The following is a 22,536-nucleotide window of genomic DNA, read 5'->3' as shown; positions in this document are numbered from 1 at the left end:
AGTAAACAACTTAACAGGAATATCTTTGTTTCGCCATGTATTAATGATAGTTTACCTCGTCCATGTTTAAAGAAGGCACATTTAAAGGTGCATCTTTAGAAACAAGAAGTTTCTGAACAGTAGGTGTACAGTAGGTAACACACAGTTGGACTTTTTCCTGTCAAACTTTTAAATAATCATAAAGTTATCGAGATACTTTATTAGACACTTTAAGCACTGCATCACCAAGACAGACACTGTGCATGCTCCTACTCATCATTCAAACACAGACACACTCAGACACACACACAGGAGACGCACACATACACACACACAGGGCGTTTCCCTGTTTGCAAAAGGAACTTCCCTTCCCTGCAAGCCACTGCTGTAGAGTCATCTGCGAGTGTGTGTGTGTGTGTGTGTGTGTGTGTGTGTGTGTGTGTGTGTGTGTGTGTGTGTGTGTGTGTGTGTTACAATGCGAAAATGTCAAACTCCACTTAAACTAAGCCTATGATCACTGCTGATGCAACACTGTGCTGAGCAAAAGCTGAAAGTGACTAGTTCCAGGACACTATGACTGAATTAAAGTAGTTGTTTTTGTCAGACCACAGATTGTGTGTAACTGACCTGCGTGGCTAAGTCATTTTTAGAAGAAGCATAAAAACATTAAAACATATCTTTAACAATCAAACTTTTTAGTCAACTTGTGAAAGGCCAAAGCGACCCAAATTTGCTCTTGAGAATTGGTTCCATAGTCAACGCCTCTTGGTCAACCTCAGTGACACCATGTTGAAACATCAGCCATAAAACAGCTGTAATACCATTCCCAAAGTGAATCATCTACACTTCCTCAAATCCTTTTGGTTTCAATAGCATCACTTCCCTTTCTCTGACCCATATATCATTCCTATCTTGTTCATGCTAACTGATCTGCTGACAAGTGTGTAAAAAATGTCCAAATGTAGATTTAGACCAACTGTTACTTACACTTGCAACCAAACTAACCCCTTCCCCTTTGCGACTACCCACCCTGCAGCTGCTACAAGCACAAGCCAGTGGAGGGTTGTATTTTGAAAAACACTTGCCAAACCCTTAGATAACAAGGTTTCTTTTTGTTAAAATAGTTGGTTTCTTCTTCATATTGAGAAATGGGCAGCTCACTTTTGCAGTGTATTCCTCTATTACACATTATTTGAAGAACTGTAATGAATAGCCTGTGTCTTATTTTGAAATAAAAGTCTTCATTCCAGGCAATGGTGTGTGGGAGTTTGAGCAGAGAGACAAAAGAAGAGACACAGAGAGAGAGACAGGAAACATCCTCCAACATAGTGTAGAGTTTCTGTATATGTGCTTGTTAGAGGTGAAAAGGAAAAGACAGCGGGAGAGAGACAAAGGGGAAAAAAGGAGAGGAAGGAGAGAGAGGAAAGTGAGAGAGGGCAAAAGGAAGGAAGGCAGAGGTGAAAGGCAGAGAGACAGAGAGGAGGGGAGGAAGGAAGAGGGAGAGAGACAGATGAAAACTAGAGAGAGGGGAGGAAAGTAACCCCCCGTGAGGTTTAGAGCTATGGTTTGTGCTGATTACCACTGTGTGTGTGTATGTGTGTGTGTGAGAGTGTGTTTGTGCATGCACATGCACGGCTGTGTGCCACAGAGCAGTGAGTATATAGGGGAAGTCCACTAGTTAGAATATTTTGAGAAGTGACTGACCCACTCACTGTACATGTAAAATGTCAAAACTGTAATTAAAAGTAAACCAGCGAGTCAGTGCAACCTCAAAAAAAAAAAAAAAACGCTCTAGATTTGTTAACCATCAGAAAACGATGATATACCATGATAATGAGTGAAAGATCTTCAGTTTAACACTAGTTAAATCTGTTTTCAAAATGTTGATGTTCATATTTCGTTCTAAACGAAACAGGGCAGACATGAAAGTTTCAAAGCTTCTACTGTTGCCATGGCAACCAATCTCCATATTAGTAAAAAAAAAAAATACCAAAAATACCCCACAATACCCCAAAATCAACCCATTTCAAGAAATCAGTTTTATCTATTTGATTGTTGACAAACAAGATGATTCCTCCCTGAGCCATACTGTTAAGCACATCTTTGTTGGCTGACAGCACACACACAAACACACACAAACACAGTGCCACTTCATTTTCTCAGTTCTTTTCATATGACAGTAGGACAGAGTGAGTTTTCATTGCGCTTTTAGCAGCATTATACTCAATATAATGTCAAACCAGAGCAGGCCTTTTGACCCTCTTGTGCCAGTCCGTGAAGGATCCCTGTGAATAGAACGGGACAAAATAGGCAGTTTCTCCAGCAAAATCTACACACACACACACACACACACACACACACACACACACACACACACACACACACAGAGAGAGAGAGAGAGAGAGAGAGAGAGAGAGAGAGAGAGAGAGAGAGAGAGAGAGAGAGAGAGAGAGAGAGAGAGAGAGAGAGAGAGAGAAAAATCTCACACAGATACAGACATTCAGCCTTTAAATAGCACCATTCCTGTAGTTTGGATAGGAGAGCTGATTAGTGATGCAGTCCCTCCATGCACAAAGTACACATATGTAACTAACAGACTGTACAGGACCTATAGAAAGACACAGAAGAGGGAGATGGGAGAGAGACAGACAGGGAGAATATTACCCAGAGACAGGAGTGAGACAGAAAGTTGGAGACCAGCAGATAGATACAGTAAATGTGCCTCGCTCATTTATCCCATTGCTGTCTGAATTATAAATGTCTCTCTCCTATGTAATTAGCATATGTATGGATGTATCTTGGTAACCTTTTCACTGACACAGTATTTGTAGTGTTCCCTTATTGTGCCATGTGTGCGTGTGTGCATGTCAGAACAAGCAACAGACAGAAATGGAGAAGGCATTTGTGTCAGGATTTATTTGTGTTTGATTCCTAGCCCTTTACAATGTCATAATATGCGTTTGGGTGTGTGCGTATGAACCTGTGTGTGTGATTCATTGGACTTCAATGTCAAAAAGTGCACAAGCCTTCTCCAATTAATTTTCTGGTTCTGAGCAGAGAGCACTTTGAGTGTGTGTGTGTGTGTGTGAGGGATACTGTTAATAAGTAGCCCAGCTGAGAGCAGAACATTTCACATTTGTAAGTTGCGGTGGCAGCGCAGCCAGCAGACACCATCAAGTCTGAAGGGACAGGAAGGCCATTTCCTTATTTATCACATTCAGGCCGGTGGCTGCTAGTATGCCACAATTCTTTGCAATTATGGAGACAATGTCCTCTACTCGGAGACAGAATCAAGGCCAGAATGAATAGGGGTCATTGAGCCTGACACAGTGCATCTTATATTCAATATAAAAGCATGATATATATGAGAAGAATATCAGCCACGTTGTTATCTGACAAGGAGTTTCATGGCTGCTGGTTCAGCAACATTTTCAATAAACTTTATTGTGAGGCGTGTCATAGTAACATAGCATTTGTGTCCACCAACACCTTAAGTCATTCTGTATATTGTCACGGATACATTTCAGGGTTTACGATGGCGAGGCCCAGTCTCTCCTGAAATAAGGAACGCCTCTGCGAACATGTTTCAATGGTCTAATGAGATTGTTACGATCTGTTCAGGTATTGAATAATGCAGCGTCATTCCGTACCAAATTTCGATACCTACAGAGCAAATCTCATCAGCATCGGTAAGCCATTAACCATTGAGCATGTTTGTACCAAGATTGTGAAGCTGGTGATTGGCTGCCCAATATTACATGCTGAAGAGACAGCTCCTGCTGATTGGGCGGACAGATATGGCGAAAAAAAGCGTGAAGACACAGTTGTCATTGACAGTGTATCAATAGTAATGGATTTTAAAGAGTGATGGAAAAAAAATAAGCAGCGCAGCAACAGTATCTTACCCTTACACTGCTTCCATTCAACTGTGTTATGACTAATGTGTTGGAACTTTAGTTCTTGGAAACTCCTGAAGACGTCTCTGATGTGGAAATGTATTATTTAGACACACAGGTTTCAACACCCTGCCATTCTCCATGACCTACAATCTGATGGAGAAATTGGTCCTGTGGGTATTATTTTCTTGGAAAGGGTCAAAGTAATGTAGCGTATTTCTTAGATTTAACTGCAGAGAAAATAGAGCGTAAACAGGCAAGTATTAAAAATGTATTGTTTATTTTCAAGCTCTCCATCCATCTTTGTCTCAGTTTTTTTTTTCTGATTCTCTTTGTCTCTCTGTCTGTACCTGAATATTAGCTAACTGATTGAGTATAGTGGGATTTGTCATGCCCTCTAGTCTGTTTCACACACACACACACGCTCAGAGGCCTGTCATACATCACAGCTTAAAGGCTTATAGAGTCGCTACTCTAGTATCTTGTCAGCTTTCTGACTCATGACAAGGTTTTCAATTTTCCCCTTTTCACCTGACTGCACTTTACAGCTCTGGCTCTCTGCTGCCTCCCTCTCTCTCCCTCATCTTGTGTCCTGTCTTGTGTTTTTTTTTTCTGTACCTCTCATGTGAAAATAAAATTATGTAGACGTAGCTGTGTCCAGTATTGAAAATGACATCACAATCCAAGTATTTGCTCATGAGAATTGTTCTAATACTGTATGTGTGTGTGTGTGTGTTAGATACACATCACAGTTGGTGGCTGATTGTAGTTGTGATTTTGACATCAATACTAATCGGATCAAATTGGCCCAAATCTTTCACAGTCTGGGCCACCGGGGTTTGGTGTTTATGAGCTATAATCCATTTCCTTTCATCTGCCTGTTGTTTCCATCAAGATCATTTTTAAGACTCATCCGCACAGTTGCACCTGTGATACAATGCACACGAATCTCTGAAGAATATTATTATGAATCTCCTAGTGTTCGATGATTCACTTTTGTTTTGTCATACTGTTGCTCAAAGTTTTGCAGTACCCCGTAAGGTAATATTGTGAACTCTTTGCACAAAACAGTCCTTGCTTAGTGACCATTTTAAACATGGGAATGGGTTTGATTTTTTCCTCCTTTTTTTCTTGTTTTGCATTTTATATTTTGCATGTAAACTGCAGCTTTAACTCATAAGACAAAATGCTTTTTGGGAGTTCTTCTGGGATTTGGGCGTGTTACAAACAAGCCTCTAGTCTAGTTGTTCATTATACTGTATGTTTTTTTTTTTCAAGACTTTTAAAGCTTTGTATATTGGTGGAAACATCTTTATATGGTGAGTATTTAATCTTAGTTTAGTCTGTTGTGGTTTTAACGTTATCTCCATGTATTTCTCCAGGGTCGTCATGTCAAGACAGGCCAACTGGCAGCTATCAAAGTCATGGAAGTTACGGAGGTAAAAGTGGAGCACACTTATTTTACATATTTCTCTCTATTTCTATCCTCCATTTCTCCTTCTCTCTTCCCTCCCTCATCTTTGATGAATACATTTGAATACTAAACGTAAAACATCAAGTGAAAGTAACCTCAACATTGCCAGAACTATGGTATGAACATGCTGTCAATGTAAATTATACATGACATAACCTTTTTTTGCACATGATCCACACATGAGAATAGCTCAGCAAGCTGACCTGGTTTTACTCTGTGTAGGAGGAAATGTACACAGATCCTTGTACATGTGCATTACCCATGGGCTTTAATGTTTATACAGGGTTTCCGTGAGTATCAAAATGTCTGAAAAGGCTAAATGTCTATTGATTCGCTTTGGCTTTCCACTTAATATACACATAAAGTTCACTTTACTCTTCATGAGTGGTATAACTGTGAAATTAGCTGCAGCAGAGCGTTCCAAAGAAGTCTGCCAAAAAAAGAAAACAGATACCATCAGCAAGCCTGGATCATGAACAGCATGTATGAGGTTTTGAAAGAAGCAGGGATTTAGGAAGTAGGAGTCTAATGAAAGATGCTGATGAGCTGTATTATGGGAAATGTAGGACCCAGTATTTTAGGAGTTCTACCCAATTTTGACCGATGTTTTTTTAGTCTGTTCCCTATGAGAGCCTGAACTTTATGGAAGTGTAACACTACATCACTGGAGTGTTCTTTTAAATTGCATTTTTATTTCAGTTATACAGTGAATCTGCCCTTTAGTATAGACTGATTGTCCGCATCCTCCCTTTGCAGAAAATATAAGCACCGAAACAGACAGAAACTTAACTTTTTAATCGTATTTTATATTTGTTGGTCTCACAGAGGTACCTGCTGTGTGTGCATTTACTGCACATTCATTATCTCTCTATGCGATGCAGAGGACAGATAACTCAAGCGCTCTCGCTGATGTGGTTTTATGGTTGTTAGGGTGTGGGGAGTTGAAAGTAGCGAGTCCACTAAATGATTAACACATAATAAGCAAGACACAAATGAATTTCTAGTACTTGTAAAATCTTTCACAAGACAGTAATTTTGTTTTTGTTGGCTCTGCTTGCTCAATGATGCACAATGTTCGAGCACTTAACATTTCAATTTAAAATTTAGGATGAAGACAGAACAGGAAAAGCTGTTGCCAGCATCCAGAGAAACAAAGAGAGGGGAATCAATAGCGGCATAAAAATCAGATTAAAAGAGAGGGAGGGAATGAGCGAAGACGGAGAGAAAGAGACCAGCAGTGTTACAGAAATGTCTCGATCCATACAGGAATGAGTGTAATTAGTCGGTTAGTTTTGATGGCACAAGGTTTGTTTGAAATCTTCCACTCTAGTTCTTTTTCTGTTGTTTGTGGCTTTTTGTCTTTCAAGTGATATTATCCCTAAAGGAGACAGGGCACAAGAAATTGTATGATATAGGTCCTTTAAACAATTTGCCTTAGAAACAAATGAAACCATGTTACAGCATTTGCAGATGTTTGCAGTTGTGAAAAGATTTTTAAAGCGATAATTGTGTTAAATTAGTCATTTTTACAGTTTGCCTCTCTTTTGTCTTTTCCCAATTCAATTCTCTCCCCTCAAACAGAAATCTACTTTAATATACTGCTATCCTGACAAAATTAAATTACATGAAAGAGTCTTCTCTTTCTTACAGTTCTCTCAGTCCCGCCAATATTTCTGTTTTGACCTAGAAGTAGAGTTTTTTTTTTTTTATTATTAGATTCCAGGTGAATTTCCTTGATATTAAAGTTCTGTTCACTTTATAGTTTTAAAACCACAATCCTGGATAGTTTGACTGATATGAAATATTAATAGAACTCAAACTGTAAATCAATTTGGGGATGAAAAAGTCTCTCTGATGCTGTGTTTTGAACTTCAGCACTGAGGTTAGCCTTACAGTTTTATTACGAATTACATGTTTAACTCTTAGTGTGGGTCTAAAAAGTGGGTTGATTTGTGTGTGTGTGCTCTGCCTTGTGGTCTTACAGCTATGTGAGGTGACAAACAAGAGGTTGTAGGGTGCAGAGGTTTTATTGAATATTGCTTGTGGTTTACAGATGTAGAGATACACTGTGAGTAGAATAGGGATAAATGTGAGCCAGTAATAGCATGCTGCAGCAAGTTGTGAGGCATGCTGACTATTAGGCAGCAAAGTAGTGTGTAATCACATTGTTTCTAAGATGCCTCAGAGGAGGAGAGGAATATCCTACCACTTACTGTAAATTCTCATCAGTTAGTTCAATAATCAACCAATTGATAAGCAGAATTATTGAACAATTAATTGGCATCTATTTTGATAATCAAAATATCATTCTTGGTCTGATGGTTGCAGGGCTGTCCACACTGAAATTTCTTGGCAACTGTTGGGTGGATTTTCATTTAATTTTGTACAGACATTTATGTTCCTCTTCAGGGTGAATTGTAATAACTTTGGTGACTCCCGTCCCTTTTTGCTCTGGGTTCTAATAAGCCAACTGAGCATGATTGGTACCCCGTGGAACCAGTCAAAATATATATATGGAGTCACATCTTAAGTTAACAAGCAAAAATACTAGCTAACCTTCAGATGGGCCAAAAGTTCCAAAAGTCCCCCAAAGCATGCATTTGTTAAAGTTCACACCCTTCTTTAGAAAAATAGAGAAATACGCAGAATTCAGCAGAATTCACTGTGAAAATAGTTTTACTGTAATCCAAGTGCAAATACTAATCTGAGGGCTGGTCTAGCTGGACAGCACCCTGAGTGAAATCTCTCTGGAGCCTTTTATTCCTTCCTGTTTCACAAATACAGATGTTTGACACCATTGATTGCAGAACATTTCTTTTTTTTTCTACCATTATTTATGTGGCCTAATATACTGACGCTCATGGAGTTTCAATAATAGCATCATTACACTTTCACCAGTTTGCTCCACGGGTATTTTTTAATATTTCCTTGATAGTTAAAATAAATTGAATGGCACAAGGCCTTTGATACCATATTAACATTACCATTTACAAGAAAAATATTTCAACATTGGCTAGCTAAAAAACTATGTAAATTAGCTAGCCAGTTAGCTAGTTAGAACAATTTTTGGAGCAAAAAGGGGCAGGACTTAAGAAAGGTCGATTGTGAAGTTGCCTTTAGCTTTTGACCAGATAATTGCAAATCAATGCCATTCCATCAACCAAGTGTACATACATGCATGCTAATATAATAAATTCCATGATAAACATTATACCTGCTAAACATGAGCATGTTAGCATTGTTATTGTGTGCATGATAGCTGGCTGATGTTGGCATGTAGCTCAAAGCACTGGTGTGAGGTTGTGAGTACAACCTCACAGTGCCCACACAACACACATTTCCCTGCTTCTTAACCGGTAGGATATCCTGCTTTTATTAATGTGATGGAAAACCCAATATCTTTGTGTTTTTTGGACTGTTATTGCACGAAACAAGCAATGGACCTTTATCACAGCGGCGTGTTTGATGTAAAATAGTAGTGTAAACACAGGTATGATCTTATTAAAGTCCCGTTCCATTCAGGTCACACAAAGTCAGAGTGCCACTTTTGTGCATGTTGGGTCACAAGAATGGCTCTGCTACACAAAATATAACAGGACCTTAATTAGTGTCATTGGTAAGACCTGTGTACTATTTCGTATCAATATCGCTGCCCCTGAAAAAGGTCTGTTTGAAGACAAATTCTCTTGGTTTTCACATTATCGATCAAATAATGAACTGATTAATTAAAAATAGAACTTACACTGGTTTAAGTCATTTCTGTGCAGATTTTATTGTGTCAGAAAAAGTGTCTAACAAAATATTCAGAAAAAAAAAAAAAATCCGGAAATCTGCTTATTGCAGGACAGACACGCTAATTTCTTTCCTGTTGACGGGCCTTGTGTGTCTGGGTCTTATGTGTTGCAGACAAACTCTTTAGCAGGAAATGCTTGACTATTATCTCCCTTCTCACACGCACACACACACGCACACACACACGCGCGCACACACAGAACGCAGACACAGGCAGGAGGCTTTGTGTTTCAGATGGAGGTGAAAGTTCAAACTCTGTCATGTCATTTTCTCCCCTCCTGTCCTGTGGAGATTTAAAAGAGGTCAGTGACTGGGAGAAGCTCTCTGTTGTTTCCTCTTTTCTGTTTAACAGCCACATCCAGCTTCTCCAGCTTCACTCCTCTCCTCCACCTCTCCTCTTCTCCTCCAGTTCAACGTAAATTTAGGGGTTCAGTGAATGGGAGATGTCATAAGTCATTTCCGGGATTTATAGTGAGAAAACAAAAACTGACACACTCTGCTTCCTCAGCTCTCTCTTTCTATCCTTGTGTCTCATATCTCTGATGAACTTTAGTTGTTTTGTTTAGAAACAGAAGTAGTTGGATTAAGGCCAAAAGCTGTGTGAAAGGCCATCTGCAGGTTACACGACAGTCTGATGGGAAAGGCTATCTGTGCCACCCTACAGCCTTTGTAGCCTCAACCTACAAGCAGCATTAAACATGTCATATTTCTGATGTATTTCATGTATGTTTCAAAGGAAACAGCAGGGAGTGAGGATGTAGCCTAGATCTAAAGGAGTTTCTATCAAAGCAAAAGTTTTATACTTACAACAAGAACTCTCCAAATTATCTGTATTTGTTGTCGTGTGTAAAATACTTATTTGTGAGTTATATTCAAGCTGTTTGTGGGAATGACACGAAGAGTTATCCTAATAGAGAAACATGCCATCTTTTTGTCAAGCATAACTACTTTAAATGCCCATCAACCAGTCTGAAATTGATGTTTTATATACTGTACTTGTCTGATCTCTGGTGTATCTGTTGTTATGTTTAGGAGGAAGAAGAAGAGATCAAACTGGAGATCAACATGTTGAAGAGTTATTCCCACCATAGAAACATTGCTACTTATTATGGAGCTTTTATTAAGAAAGGTCCTGCAGGACAGGACCACCAGCTCTGGGTTTGTAAACTTCTCTATCTGCCTTTTTTCTGTCTGTGTTATTGCTACTGAGTAAAAAACATGAAGAAACTACTCGTTTTATATTAAATAGCTGCTACCCTTCTGAGTTTATTCTGAAATTACCAAATGTTTCTGTCATATTATGAGAATTCTTTCAAGATCATTCACATCATGTATGTGTCCATCCAGCTGGTGATGGAGTACTGTGGAGCCGGCTCTGTGACGGACTTGGTGAAGAAGACCAAGGGGAACTGTCTGAAGGAGGACTGGATAGCTTACATCTGCCGAGAGGTGCTCAGGGTAAGCTTGACGTAAAAAACACACACATGCACTCACCACAGCATACATATACGCTATAAAACTGCGTCTGTATGGTAAGCCCAACAAAAGGCAAAAGTAAGTCTGTTTATGAGTCGTAAGAAATCACCAATAATCTTTTAGAAGGTGTAGGTGTTTATAACGGTTAAATTGAGCAGTATGTTGACAAAGTCTGTCAGGCAGTGAGGCAGACAGTCACTGAACTCCTGTGTAGTTTCAGAGCAGGTGGGATAAAAGGCTTTACTTTGACAGACAATTGACAAGTTGTTAACAGCTGATCAACTTACAAAGTTATTGTTATTGTCCAGTTATAATGTTGCACTCATCCTGAGCTCATGTGGGTTCTCCGCCCGTGCAACCTGCAGGCAACCTACCTGAGCTTTGAGTCTGAGAAACATTCATTTCTGAAGCAAAAACTATTTAAACAAATGGAATACAACAACAATATGGCTCTCACTTGTCTGTCTTCCCTCATTCAATAAATGGCCTCTTTAAGGAAAAACTGTCAATGGATTGCAGTTATTGCCATTTTTAATTCAATTTTTAACAGCAAGTAATCAATTAATCATTAACATCCCTGTGTCTAAGATATAGACTCCTTGCTCATTTGTTTGTTATAGTGTCCTCAGTCACCGTTGCTATGGAGAAGAATCCAGTCACAAGCTCAAATCAGAGCAGCAGTAAATTCAAATTATTTTGTTTTTGCAATTGGAAACAAAACGCTGCACCACTGTTGCCACATTCATCCTAAACTGACCCAGAATCCAAAATTGAAATGATTTAAGCTGCTGAATGTTTTATCAGGATTCCACAAAGCCATGTTTTCATTCAGATGTAGCACAGATATTACAGTAAATTCTTCAAAATCTACAAAAGAAAATATGAATTAATTAATGTATTATCATTTGGTGGTTTATATCTGTCTCTTTACTTAAAAGTCAAAGCCAGACGCCCAATATTGCCTGTGCAGGAAATGAACCTTTTACCCTCGAAGTAACCCCTCTCACTGTGCAACCCTAAAGCATAAAAGAGTGTAAACAGGATGTAAAGGTGTACCTGTCGTTTTGTAGTGTAATCAAGACACAAATCCCTGTCACTATTGCTTATGTGACCAAGCAGCTGAACCTCAAACTTCAAACACCTCTCACAAACACACAGAACAATGTACACAAAGAATCCCCATTGAGCTTTGTTTCTGAGGTGTTGTTATGGTCGTGGCCCTTTTTAGTGCTGGTAAAAACAGAGGTAGTAATTTGCGTGTGGATGCAAACTAAAGGCTGGATGAGTTGCTGCTGTTGTACGTTGTAACATGATGCTACTTTTAGTGTTGGATTCTTTGCCAAAACATCAAAGAGAAGAAGCCAAACTGACACTGATACTTCTTTCTGTTCGGGGATCAGTATCTCTCTTGTGTTTTCCTCAGTGACTCCGGGGAATATTTGATTTATTTTTTCATTTATATACTTTAAAGGCCGGTTTAAAACATGCGTCTGTAAGATGTTATGGTTATCATTATGAGAGATCACAAGGTCCTGAGAAACACTCCGGGATGTTTGCACTACTTTCTGCGTTGGTTTTTGTGGCTTCAGTAACAAACCTACACACACACACACACACACACACACACACGCACACACACAAAGACGGTGTATCAAGTCAGTTTAAACATGTCTGTCTTTATTGCTGACGTTATCAAGGACAGAATAAAAGTGAGATGATATTTTTTTTTTTGGAGTAAAAGAACTTGAGAGACAAAGAGCTCTGGACTGTTGCCAGTGTTTTCCCTGCTGCTGTCAGCCATGCTGTCTCCTCATTGTTTCAACACCAAGGCGGACACACAAAAGCGCACACACACAAACACGCACAGACACTGGGCATAGCATGGTGAAGTCATTGTCTGAAATAAGACTCACTTCCTCTGTTTATTTAACCTCCTTTGAAGAAGCGAGAGTACAAACACACACAGCGCACACACACATCAAACTGTGCCACTGATTGGTCGCCTGTGCCACTAGGCCATTCTGCTACCTGAAGCAAAGTTATTAATAATTTTCTTGAAAGGGATAAGCAGCGCAACAAGCTTGAAATGAATTCTACTCTTTATTCAGTCTCCCTTCAAAATAAACACACAATGCTACTACTCTTTTTAAGGAGTGTTTGCGACCTCTTGTTTACAGTGATGCTGCTCAGCTGACTGTGTCTATGTAAATGTTTATGTCTGTATGTATGTCTTCCAGGGTCTTTCCCATCTTCACTCCCATCATGTGATTCACAGAGACATTAAGGGACAAAACGTTTTGCTCACGGAGAATGCTGAAGTCAAACTGGGTATGACACATCGACAAATGCACTGCGGTTTCTCAAACACATCCGCATGCCTTCAGGCAAAAACTGTACAACAATTTCACAGTCATACATAAATACATACATACATACATACATGCATAAATCACACCTCCTAAAGAAGATTGTGGTTGGTTTCTGCTGTGAAATTGACCTACATTTTTTATATTTCAGTCGACTTTGGAGTCTCAGCACAGCTTGATAAGACGATTGGTCGAAGGAACACCTTCATCGGTACTCCATATTGGATGGCTCCGGAGGTCATCGCCTGTGATGAAAACCCTGAGGCCACATATGACTACAGGGTACTTAATAATTACACAGAAGTAGTTGTGTGTGGACAACTTTAAGGAAATTCATACTTATCTTCTCTCACATATTGCAAAATATTCAGAGAATTAGGTCACTTCCCGCAATCAAAGGTTGACTTTGTCTTTCTTGTGAATGTATACATGAAGCGTCTAACAGGAAATCAGACACTGTAGAACTGTGAAAGCTCTTGTTCTTAACTGTTAGCTAATGCAGGCCCTCTGTGTTGTTGGCTTAGGCCTATATACACTATATTATTTTAATGAAACAATCAATCAACCTCATGTAACAACATATATGATGAAGAGACAGCAGAGATGGGGTGAACTGAAATTGCTGCAGTTATACTAAATTGAACTGAGGCCTTTCAAGTGTCTCATACTTGGATAAAGATCAAATGGGACTTAATACACATTGTTTACACTTACAGTGTCTGCACAGTCAGCGTAACAAAAATGTTTTTTTTTTAAACTTTTTTTAAAAGTTTTAATGAGTTACTTGATGCTGTAAAAAGCAGGTTTTGCGTAATGATTGGCAGGTGAGCCTTACTCATGATTGAGTCTGCTGAACGTGTGTGTGCGGGACCTCGATACCGCTGTTCCAACCTCGATTACAACTGTGCAGATTATGCCTGCAAGTGATGTCGCCAGTGCTAAATGGCAATGGATATTTTGCCTTAATTTTTTGTTCCGTGGGAGGAAGTGGAAAAGCGTCGTCCAACTTTATTTCCAGTCAATGGTTCAGGCTCAGTATTAAGCATAGGTCACCTAGTGTTGGTTTTGCCTGTTACAGAATCACTGTAGGTATGCATGGAAAAACGCAAAAGCAGTAACATGCATCTAGTGAGCATAATGCGTCCTGTTGTCACAAAATGGCCCAAGAAACTGGACAAGAAAGGAGTCAATGCAAGACATTTAGTTGAAAGGAATAGAATTCATTAAAACTGAAGGTTAACACATAACATGTTCAGCAATATCAGAAAGGCAAGCAGTCCATAGATAAGTGCAAGTGAAATGCTTCTTGAATACATTTATTTGACTTTGACTGGTTGTTATCCAATCTGGCCAAGATGCATGAAGTGTCGAAGAGGTCGAAACCTGCATCATAATAGAATTTCATTACTGACAGAAAGTCTTTTGTGATACAAAGCTCCATCCAGAGTTTTCATCAAAAAGGCTTCCGCTCACAGAAACATCCTTAATTGGAATCTCAGCTAATTGTATGTTTTTCTGGAAGTAATTAGACATCGACTTTTCAAATCCAATACATCTTTGAAAGGAATCCACTAATTCTTTTATGAAATGCCAGAAGACTGGCTTGACGTCTTGGAAACAGCTTCTGTAATTCTTGGATCTATACTCTCACACTATTCACAAACTGATTTACTATTTGAATATGAAGAGGACATTCAGAGTTTGCAGGAAACAAACAGAACTTGAGCTAAGCTTTGTTTGTGCGCCCGTCTTAACCTTTTCCTGTCTTTCTCTCTCTGGTTCTCAGAGTGACCTCTGGTCTTTAGGCATCACAGCTTTAGAGATGGCTGAAGGAGCCCCTCGTAAGTTAGAAATACACACACACACACACACATTATTTTTTGATCGTTGCACAGTTTGTTTTGTCTGAATGGGTATTTCCACTCGGTATTCACTTTCCCTTCCCTTTAACTGTCCCCATCTGTTCCCCTGTCTTTCATTCTCATCCCACTCTCTGTCTCTCTCACTGTGACTGTGATTCTTTCTTTCTCTCTACGACTCCTTTATCTTCGTTTGTAGCCCTGTGTGACATGCATCCGATGAGAGCACTGTTTTTGATTCCACGGAACCCTCCACCCAAACTTAAATCAAAGAAATGGTAAGCCTGTGAACCCACTCACACACACACTCATCTGAACTCACACACAACAGGATGTAGAGGGCAGTGTTTAGGTTTTCTTCCGAAAACTGGGCTCGTACGTTGTCTTTGTTGTGGGTTTCGTGCACCAGACAATCAGACAGATGATACCCCAACACTCTCTTCTCTCGAAGAAACTGAAAGCATGCAACGAGATCAAACATACAAACCGTCATGCATTTGGCTTTTATTTGAACGGACACAAAACATTATGTGAATATGTTGCTGCTGTCGTTTTTAATCTGAATCAGAGTTTTCTCATGAACCCGTCTCTCTCTTTCACTCTCCTCCTCCCCTCCTGTCATCCATCCTGTCTCCGTCTCTTCCATATATAATGGATGAGCTCTTGAGATTGAACCGGTGGTTGAACTCATGCTGTCTTTCATTCAGTATTAATGGCATCAGAAACACTAGTTCATAGGACAGCTTTTAATAGCTCCCACGGTCTGGGGTGGGCACCGCTTTCCAGTCCAGTTTTACCTCAGGGCCTCCCGAAGGCGACGAGCACACCAAAAACTAAGCAGAAATACACACTCCTCCCCTGTTTCCAAAGAGTTCTGAGCACAGACAACAACTCTTGAATTTTAGGAGGGTTCCTCTGCACAGATATCGCCATAATTAAACTTCAAATCAACATTTTTGGCAGGATTTTTCATGGTAATACTCCAACAAGTGATTACTAGCTTGCCTACTCTTGGTGAGTTTGGACAATTCTTTTAGATTGTTGTGACATGTTGTAGAGGCTGTCATTGATTTAAACATGTTTGCTTGTTTTTGAATTGGTCTGTTATATTTCATTGTTTGAAACTTTTCACTGTCTCTCTCTACATGTGATTTTTTTTAACAGGGTTTACACATTATCTTAGTTTGCTCCACTTTTTTGTTTTCTGACTGAGTTCTGATTTTATACACTGTTTTATGCTTTTGGATTGGAGTTTTTTTTTTTTGTCTTTTTTATTTTATTTTGATCTTCTTTATGCAGACATTCTCTTCATAACAAGATTATTTAAAGGCCAGTCTTGTTAGATAGAAACTCAAGAGTTTACAGCCTACAGAAATACAGAAATATTTTAATGCTTGTTCTGATATTGATACCAGTATTTGAAATTCCTCCAATACAACTTGGTCCTTCCCAGCAGCATCCTGCACACCAGTTTTATTTAACCTGAGGCAGGCCATAGCAATGATAGCACAGATGACTAATACAGGGGCTGTTTTGTTGCATGGATGTCAAAATGCAGAAATGCAATAAGAAGTAGGCATTTCCATTTGTTCATTTTATAGAAGCTATTTATTCATTGAATTTACAGAAAATGTTCTGTCGTGATATGTATCATTATCTGAATAGGAAATTACCTAAAGCTGACAATGAGATTTTTGTCACATCACACAGCCCTAAGGCTCATGATCAAACCTATAATCTATACCTGAATTAATTAGCAATCCAGTATTCTATGTGAGTTACAGAACATTTAACCTATTCATACAGTGTAGCATTTTAGAATATTCTTAGTCTATTTTCCTGCTAACATATTTTTGCCTCCCTCCGCCCTCTTTCTCTCTCCGTCTTTTTTCTGTCTTTCACAGGTCGAAGCGTTTCTTGTCATTTGTTGATCGTTGTCTGGTCAAGAACCATCTGCATCGACCAACTACGGACGCCCTGCTGAGACACGCTTTCATCAAAGATCTGGCTAATGAGAGACAAGTTCGCATCATGCTCAAAGATCACCTGGACAGGACCAGGAAGAAGAGAGAGAAAGGTGAGGAGAAGTGGATGCAGTAGATATGCCAGGAACAGATGTGTGCAGGGCTAAAGAAACAAGGGGGAGGTAGAGGGATGGACGAACAGGTACAGTAGATAGATCGATGCTCTGAAGATTAAATGCACTCTGCTAATATAGCTGCTGTTTTGGTTTTATTAGGTACAAATCCTGAACTGAGGCCTGTTTTTTTTTTCTCTGGGATTTCCTGAGTTCTTTTTTCTCTGCATCAAAACTGACTCACTGGAACTGATTCCAGTGAGTCAGTAATAATTCACTTCTTCTATTTACTGCTGAATTATTCAGCTGATATACTTATGCAGGGTGACTCACAGTGATGATGATGATGATTCTAGTGAAGTTTGGCATGGGTTGGTACCCTGACAGAGAACCTTTTGACAACCTGGGTGTTTTTATTAGACTTCAACACTTGGGTGCATCCCCGGAAACAACCCTTTTCATAATCTTCTCTCCGATTCGTTCCTGGTTTGCACCGCTATTGAATTCCCTTCCGTTTATCTGTCATTCAGTTTTGTGATTAGAGCAGATGAGCAGAAGCATAGAGGAGGCAGAGATCAGCTGGAGCAACGTGCTCTTTTGTGTGGTTGAACACAACGTCATTTTAATCCCTAGTGAAACATTTATTCAGCTGCCCACAGACATCCGCCATCCTGCGATCAACAATAATCCAGAACTCTGCATTACTCCCAGGATGTTCCATTTCCACTCTTACATGTGTTTGTGTGTCTTGGGATAAGAGAGTAGCTCTGTTTAAGGAGAGACTCAAGCATCAAGTTTCGGTTGTCACGTACAAGCACACGTACACAAAGGTGAGCACATACTTTCACAATTTGAAATATAGAGTCTTCAAGTTATTTATGTAGAAGGCTTTTGAATTGTAAACTCTGAGTTGCTGGTAACTGACAGTAGAAATATATCATCATGTCAACTTAATCCCTGGCTACAAGTCTTTCATGTTGTGTCATTTTGGAGGCGTAAATAGTTTAATCTGATTTATTTGAGTATTCAACCTGGTGGCGGGCATTAAATAAGAATAACTATATAGTCTTCTCACTGATGTATTCATTCACTTATGTAGGTACTATGGTGGCATTAATAATAAACTGAAACTGTTTCATACACATTTAAAAACTCCTTGTAATACATTTCCCTGAAGAATTACTTTTTAAAAATAATATTTATGAATATAATATCAGTGATCTGCCATTGTAGCAGGTGACCTGATTTTTTTTTACCTTTTACATTTCTTTTACATACAACATCTGCTTTGTATTTGGCAGGTGGCAGGTGTTGATTTCATTCTCTGCATACACACGGACTAAAATTGTTTAACAAAAACCCACAGAGCGCACAGGTTGACCCACTGAAACACAGAGAAAGTGAAATTATAGGACACCTGGCCTGATTTAATACCCAGGTTTATTTTAGACTGAGGCCTCTGTTGTCTGTCCTACATTGTTAGAATTATTTAGGCATTTCAGAGGTGATTCTCAGACGGGGACAGCCAATGAATTAGATCGATTCTTTGGATAACTAATGTAATTTCAGACAGTTTTACAAATAAGCTGTTTGACAGAATGGATTTTCCATTATGTTTCACAGATCCACTGCATTAGGTGGGTTTCGGGCCATTTGTAGTGGAATAAGAACTATCAGCACACTTTAGCTGAGAGAGTGCACCAGCTGCACTGATGGCACAGCAGCTGCTTTGCTCAGGCTCTCATTCTGCTCATTTATAGCATGCTGTTTATGAAAATGTTTCATTAAGCTGCTAGTGTTACATCCTTTACGTATATTACACTTTGCTGTATCTTCATTAATTTTGCTGAAGTAAATAACACCTGAGTCTGTCCACAGTTACTGCAGTGCACTGAAACCAAGTAGAAGACTTTAGGAAAGTAAGCGCTGTTGGTGTGTGCATATAATTGCACCTCTAAAAATGCAGTTCATACACGACAACAGGTTTCCTTAGCCAATAAAGCTTTAGAATTTGAATTTGAACTGTACCAGCTATGCCAGATATTTTAATTGACTTGAATACTGAGAGAGACGAGGAAGGGCGACAGCGAGACGGCCAGACGAAATGAACGAGAGAGGGAAAGAGGGAGAGCGTGGGGTCGGGCCAAAAGGCTGTACACGGCTGACCTTTCCTTTCCTTTTCTACAGCGTTCTGTTGGGACAATGTTTTATACAACAGTCAGACACAGAAACAGAGAAGGAGGAAGAAGAGAAAAAGGGGAGGAGGGGTGCAAAGACGAAGAAACAAAAGACAAATTAGGAATATTGGGGGTGGGGATTTTATCCTCATCCTGTTCTAAAAATGAATTACACTCTGGATGAGTTGCATGTGCTGAATATGTGACAGCAGTCAAACTGTGAGAAAAAGAGTTAGAGGAGGGGCGGAGGAGACAAAGATATTTATGACTCTGCTCTTCTTTTGTACTCAAGCAGTGCTCAGTCTTCATTTTGTCCATTAGGTTTATTCATTTTCATTTGGGAAAGCGAAAGACAGGCGGGGCAGAGGGACGAGAGAGAGACAGAAAGAGACGGTGATAACAACAGAGAGAAAGACAGAGAGAAACAGAAACAGACCAGAGAGAGAAGCTGAGAGGGGAAGGAAGGAGGAAACAGAATGGCCATCTGGTTCTAATCTTCTGTTAGCTTATAAAAACACACTAATGACTGGTGGACTTGCTGCATGCTGCATGTGTTGTGTGTGTGTGTGTGTGTGTGTGTGTGTGTGTGCATGTGAAGTGTTTAAGACCAGATTTGTATTTGTGTGCGTGCCCCTGTGCCCCTCCAGAGTATTGAAATGCTGGTAGTCTAAGTGCGTGTGGGAAAAAGTCACTGCTGCAGAAAAAAAGGAAAAATCAATGCTCCGGACATGATGCAAAAAGGATGTGTCATTTTCAGCATACCCAAGAGTGTAGTTAGGACAAAGATGGTCTATGTTTTGGAAGATGATTCACTCAAAAAGAAAAAAAAAATGGGCCACTTCTTGGTTTGCAAAAGTAGGCATTAACCCTCAAATTGCTCTTCTCTCTCCTGCAGCTTTGGCTCAGAGAGATGTGACACGAGCCAAAGCTTTCAAATATGACATCACAGCAGCCAAGCAGAGATTTCCTCTGTCCACTGCAGAAGTAGAATTTGTCAGTCTTTTCTCCTTCCATCTACACCTGTATTGTGTTACCTTTCAGCGTGTTAGTGGTAACATATGGCGTGTCAAGTAAATGTTCAAGTTAGCTGGAGCTACTTTCACACCATATGTCGGCCAAATGTTGTTATGCTAAGCTGGCTGGCCCATCGTCCTGGCCTGTGGACAATAAGCCCCCTGGAACAGTGTTCAGTGTGTGCAGTGAATTTGGTGTAGTGGTCATGTGATGCCCTGAGATCTAGAGAGACAGTTTTCCAATCCACAGTTCAGACTCTTAGGACTAATATGCATTTCAAAATGTTACTTTCATAACATCGATGTGTGAGCAGCAAACTCGAATCACGTGACTGGGACATGACAAAAAAGACCTGAAACTCCACTTTGACTTAAACATCAGTGACTTTTGACTTAACTTGGACTTCAGACTTTTGACTTGAAAATACCTGACATCCCCAAGCCTGCAGATTAAAAGGTATGTCATTTCATTCGCTACAAGTAGACACTTAATTCACCTGGATCTACTTTGTTTGAACCTTTCAACAGCATCCAATTTAGGTGCGGGAGAGAACCATGACGAACAGAGGTGGGGGTAAAAATGATTGTTAGATGAATCGCAGTTCTCTCTTGAATGATTATGAATCAGTGCAGAAAAATCCATCATCTGTCTAAAACCCAGTTTTCAACATTATAATCATGTTAATGTAGGGAAGCATTTTGGCTTCTATGAAATTGAAGGGAAAAGGAACCTGCACAAGATCCGCGCTGTATGCAAGCTGTGTCTGACTGAACTAATTAAACTTAAATTAACATTACATTACAGACTGCCATTTGGAAAAAAAATATACCAAAGATATATTTTTTTGTGTTCAAAAACTACAATGTGGTCAACACAAAATGATTTGCAGTGTGCTAAACACACGACTCAAAAATTTCAGATGGAGGTGAAGCAACTTCCAACTTCATTCAACTTTTGTCATGGCTAATATTAACATAGTTAGCAAATTAATGCTTTACTAACATTAGCTTAACAGCTAGGTAACTTTGTAAATCAATGAGGCTGGAAACACACTGTTTCAATACAACTTGTTTGGGACTCAAAACTTAAAAGTGTAGGGCTTGGGACTTGAGTTTGGACTTGCCTGTAGACACTTGGGACATGAGTGCAAAGACTTGAGATTTACTTGTGACTTGCAAAAGAAAGACTCAGTCCCACTACTGGTGAGCAATAAGCCGGCTCATACAGAGAAAGACACTAATTCACACGTGTTATAGGTCCCATGGTAGAAAAATGATGACGCAGCATTGGAGTTCTAAAGCTATGGTGTAACAACTCTGTCCCAGATGTCTCCCGCTAAACAAGACTCTCATTTACTTTTTTGTTGCCCAAGTTTGCCCACACTATACTTTTGTGTGGCTTTGATAATGACAAAATTGCTACTGGCAGTAGACGATGAAGGAGCGAGGCGGCAGGCATGGAGGAATTTTTAATGAAACGGTGGCTGGTTCACAAAGCCAGAGACACAGTAGTGTGAGCCAGAGACGAATACCCACACCAGAGCAAACACATCAGAAGTCTTCACTCCAAGCACCACCCAGGACCATATCTAATTTCTGACAAACACTGAAGGCATAATTTTACAGTCGGGAACCTGCGAGATCCACACTCAGACTGGTGTTAACATGAACAGTAGAGTTAAGTGGGACACATTCCACAAGTGCTCTGCAGCTGGTGGTTGTCTACTGTTACATTTTCACATATTTAGATCCACTTGGCTATAGCTACAGGCTGCGACTAAAGAATATTTTCATTATTAGTTAATCTGTGGACTATTTTCAGGAATAATCCATTAATAAATTTATCTGTAAAACACTGGAAAATAATGGAGAATGTCAGTCATAACTTCCAGAGTCCAAGGTGTTCTGTCTCACCAGTCCAAAGATATTCAGCTGCAAGATGAAGAAAAGCATAAAATCCTCCCATTGGAGAAGCTGGGGCCAAAGAATTGATGTTGTTTGAATAAATGACCTTAATGATTTATTGATTATCGAAATAGTTCCTGACTAATTGTCTTTCTTTCTTCTTTGTATTGATTAATCAACTAATTATTCCAGCTCCATGAGCTATCTCAGTGCCAATACATGAATATTCCATTTCCATCGATCCTTGACAGTAGTATTGTATTTTCTTTGTTTTAATGACAGAATATTAACCAAACACATTACTCCTTTTTTTCTCTTTCTGTCAGAGGGTCCAGAGTATGAATACAGTGGCAGTGAAGAAGAGGAAGACGAGGTGACAGAGGAGGAAGGAGAACCCAGGTAAAAGAAATGTTTTTGGAGAAATTTTCCCAAGCTGTAAAAATGTTTTCCCACATTGGCCTGACATATCATTCTGCATGATGTTGTTGCCACAGATAAATCTCTTAGGTTGAGGGAGGGAAG

At 39.6% G+C, this 22,536-nt stretch overlaps 1 protein-coding gene across 4 annotated transcripts in view; it reads left to right on the top strand.

Annotated features, from left to right (window-relative positions):
* LOC146326527 (mitogen-activated protein kinase kinase kinase kinase 4) overlaps positions 1-22,536 on the top strand; it is a 71,539-nt gene that overhangs the window by 7,108 nt on the left and 41,895 nt on the right. For all 4 annotated transcript variants that reach the window (XM_084718818.1, XM_084718816.1, XM_084718817.1 and 1 more), the window contains exons 3-11: positions 5,258-5,314; positions 10,174-10,299; positions 10,489-10,599; positions 12,855-12,945; positions 13,135-13,265; positions 14,770-14,824; positions 15,042-15,120; positions 16,747-16,919; positions 22,341-22,413. In XM_084718818.1, the coding sequence (XP_084574944.1) occupies positions 5,258-5,314; positions 10,174-10,299; positions 10,489-10,599; positions 12,855-12,945; positions 13,135-13,265; positions 14,770-14,824; positions 15,042-15,120; positions 16,747-16,919; positions 22,341-22,413 (896 nt within the window). The remainder of the gene's footprint in view (positions 1-5,257; positions 5,315-10,173; positions 10,300-10,488; positions 10,600-12,854; positions 12,946-13,134; positions 13,266-14,769; positions 14,825-15,041; positions 15,121-16,746; positions 16,920-22,340; positions 22,414-22,536) is intronic.

Source organism: Lutjanus erythropterus, chromosome 5, assembly GCF_056507025.1.
Source record: "Lutjanus erythropterus isolate fLutEry1 chromosome 5, fLutEry1.hap2, whole genome shotgun sequence".
Taxonomy (NCBI): Eukaryota; Metazoa; Chordata; class Actinopteri; order Lutjaniformes; family Lutjanidae; genus Lutjanus; species Lutjanus erythropterus.
Note: the sequence above shows the minus strand (reverse complement) of the source record. Positions and strands in the feature narration are given on the sequence as shown.